Source organism: Panthera uncia (genome assembly GCF_023721935.1).
Source record: "Panthera uncia isolate 11264 chromosome C1 unlocalized genomic scaffold, Puncia_PCG_1.0 HiC_scaffold_4, whole genome shotgun sequence".
NCBI classification, from domain to species: domain Eukaryota; kingdom Metazoa; phylum Chordata; class Mammalia; order Carnivora; family Felidae; genus Panthera; species Panthera uncia.
In genome coordinates, this window is record NW_026057585.1 from 34,275,804 (window position 1) to 34,278,831 (window position 3,028).

At 40.8% G+C, this 3,028-nt stretch overlaps 1 protein-coding gene across 2 annotated transcripts in view; it reads right to left on the reverse strand.

Moving 5' to 3' along the window:
• Positions 1-376: 376 nt before the first annotated feature.
• DNAI3 (dynein axonemal intermediate chain 3) overlaps positions 377-3,028 on the reverse strand; it is an 84,204-nt gene continuing 81,552 nt past the window's right edge. For both annotated transcript variants that reach the window (XM_049618471.1, XM_049618472.1), the window contains exon 23: positions 377-627. In XM_049618471.1, coding sequence (XP_049474428.1) covers positions 484-627 — 144 coding nt within the window. In that variant the 3' untranslated portion in view covers positions 377-483. The remainder of the gene's footprint in view (positions 628-3,028) is intronic.

Genomic DNA, 3,028 nt, shown 5'->3' on the forward strand with positions numbered 1-3,028 from the left:
TTTATGTAGTATCCTTTCTTTTACATATATTTCTAGATTCCATTTGCTAATACTTTATTTAGCACATAGCCCTCCCATCTGTCAGGGGCCTGGGGAGAGCAGTGTTTGGAGGGGCAGCCAAACCAACTTGATAATTGGGAGCAAAGTTTGATTTCCATTTCTCTCTGGGATTAGGGGCTCTAAATGGATGTCAAGGCCTGGGGGTGAAGGGGATGTCTGAAGCTCTATGTTACTAGAAGAAAATGAAACTTTCATTATTGGTAACCTTCATACTCAGTACAAAGTTCGGTACACATTCAATCCAAAAATCAAAACAGATCTTGTTGTGATAAATCAAGTTTTAATTTTAGTCAAATAAAAGGCTAATACTTACAAATAAACCTATTCAATGTTTAATTTGCTAGTTCACCTTACATAAAAAATAATGAATAAAAAGAAAACAAAGTCCTACCAAGGCCCCAAACACCCCTGCAGAAAGCTTTTCTACATCAACTCCATGAATGACATCGTCTCTGGCACTTTGATGAGGCCGAGGTTGATGAGGGTGTTCTTTTCCAGTTCTAAGTAATTGTCATAGTCTGCTTTCAATTCAGCCTCCATCTGTTCTTTTGACTTCTGATATGTTTTCTAGGGTGAAAAACCAAATCATGCCAATAAAACATTGACAGCTAGAAATACCAAAGGAAAGAAGGGGCTAGTTTTGAGCAGTTGGCCTAGCCGCTGCTCTCTGGGAGGGGTTTGTGGGAGGGCATCTCTGGCACAGGAGGGAGAATAGCTGCTGGCTCCCAAGGGGGAGTGGCAGAGATAGAGTGGAGAAGTGTGTGCACATTTCCATGGCTCAGGAAGCCTCCTGCTGGAGGCCAGTTCTCCATCGTGGCCTGCAACTCTTCTCTAGCAGTGCTCCCATGAAGGTCTCCTCATGGAGAACTGAGAAGTGGGTAACACATGGCCCTTTGACACCTCTCTCCAAAAATAAAAACAAAAACCCCTTTTCTAGTCTTCTTCCTCATGACTCTTGTGTCCCTCGGGTAGCCTGGAGTGTGGATAATTGACTAGAGGTTGCAGAAGTCTTTTGAGTTCCTCCCACTATCAAGTCCTGTGTAGGTGGCATAGCTTATGGGTCACATGGAAACTGCTACTTTTTCCAGCTTTGGGTCTCCAGCTGAAATTTCAGTTAGAAAAATTCCCATTTTATGTGCTGTTAGAGCTGTGATTGCTATTATTTTTCAAGAGGTTGTATTCAGACTCAGTGTTTGCAAAGAGATAGGTGTATGGTTTTCCTCAGATTTGTGGATCAATGTATACAACGCAATCCCTGGAAACTGCAGGGCATTCATTCAGACAAGCCTTGCCGGATGGATGTGCGTTCTTCCCGTGCCTTCTGCAATAATAGCAGTGAACACTTACTACTGTTTTCTCTGTGCCAGTTCCTGGCTAAGTGCTATAAACATTTTAACTCATTTAATCTCTGCTACAGTCCTCTAAGGTTGTTACAGTTTGTTCCCATTTTCCCTTTTATCAGTAGTTGCTCCTTAGAAGATATTTCTCACAACATTAGTTGTTTTTTCTTGGTGACAATTTTCATGTTCTAAATGTAACAGAGGAGCCCTTTTAAACCCATTCACTTATCCCCAATCTAGTTCCAGAGAAAATTTGACAAGTGGTAGCTCTACTTAAAAGAGCCCCAGGGGTGCCTGGGGTTGGCTCAGTCAGTTAAGCGTCCAACTCTTGATTTCAGCTCAGGTCACAATCTCACCATTTATGCGTTTGAGCCCCTCATCAGACTCTGCGCTGACGGTGCAGAGCCTGCTTCAGATCCTCTGTCTCCCTCTCTCTCTGCCCCTCCCCTGCTCTTGCTCACGCTTTCTCTCTCAAAATAAATAAACTTAAAAAAAAAAAAAAAGAGGGTAATATGTCAAATGGAAATAAACTCAGTTACAAGAAGTTGGAGAGGTTTTGGAAACTCAAGCACATCATTATACAATTTCAAGATATGATTATTATAATATTTAGGTGTTTTACAAGTATTTTATATGCAAATTAATTTTGGATTATCCACCAGTCTACTTGCTTCCACTGATGTGGATAATTAGGAGCTGTCGCTATGGTATTTAAACACTGACAGTAATCATGGATAATTGCTGGCGTAAAGGAAGGGTGTCAGGTTATTTTACACAACAGAATTTCAATCGGTATTTGTGAGTGTGCAAAAAAACAGAAGAAGGCCAATTTTCTGTAGCAAGGGAAACAAGGGAAAGTTAATTAATTGGTATTCTTTCATGCCTTGTGACCACTAAACCATGTTTTTGAAATGAGGCCCCCTGTTTTTATTACACTAACATGTCTAGCAATAAGTGATAATGTTAACATTAAAATTTCCACATGCTCATGCTTTTAATTGAGACCCAGGGTCTCACATGAATAACAGTGTTGGAGGAGGTTATATATTTGGCTATAAGGAATCTATAAATGGGATCAGTGGTGAAATTGCTGGTGACAAAAGGCCTAGGAAGGGAAGGAGCAAGAGAGAAGTAGAAATACAGACTGAGATGACCCCTCGTGACAAAGAGAGAAGAGCTGAATTCACAGACTATTTCAAGGCCCCACTCCCAGTGGGTGAGGAGAGACCAATGGAGTGACAGAATTCATATCAAACAGAGGCTGGGAAACAGGAAGGTGAGGGGCTTCAGAGCTTCGGTTTCCTTTCTGGTAGAAGGATGTGTCCTCTACCAAATTCTCCTCTATCTCAAACTTTGTAGCTCCCATATATTGTATTATAGTAAAATTCATATCTATCTGTCTATATACTGGTTCCCATTTACTGAAAGTCTACTATTTGTCAGGTTCCTGAACTGAAAGCCTAATCCTAAAAGGTAGTTATCAGTATTCCCATTTTAAAAAGTTTATTTTATTTTATTTTTTCAATATATGAAGTTTATTGTCAAATTGGTTTCCATACAACACCCAGTGCTCATCCCAATAGGTACCCTCCTCAATACCCATCACCCACCCTGCCCTCCCTCCCACC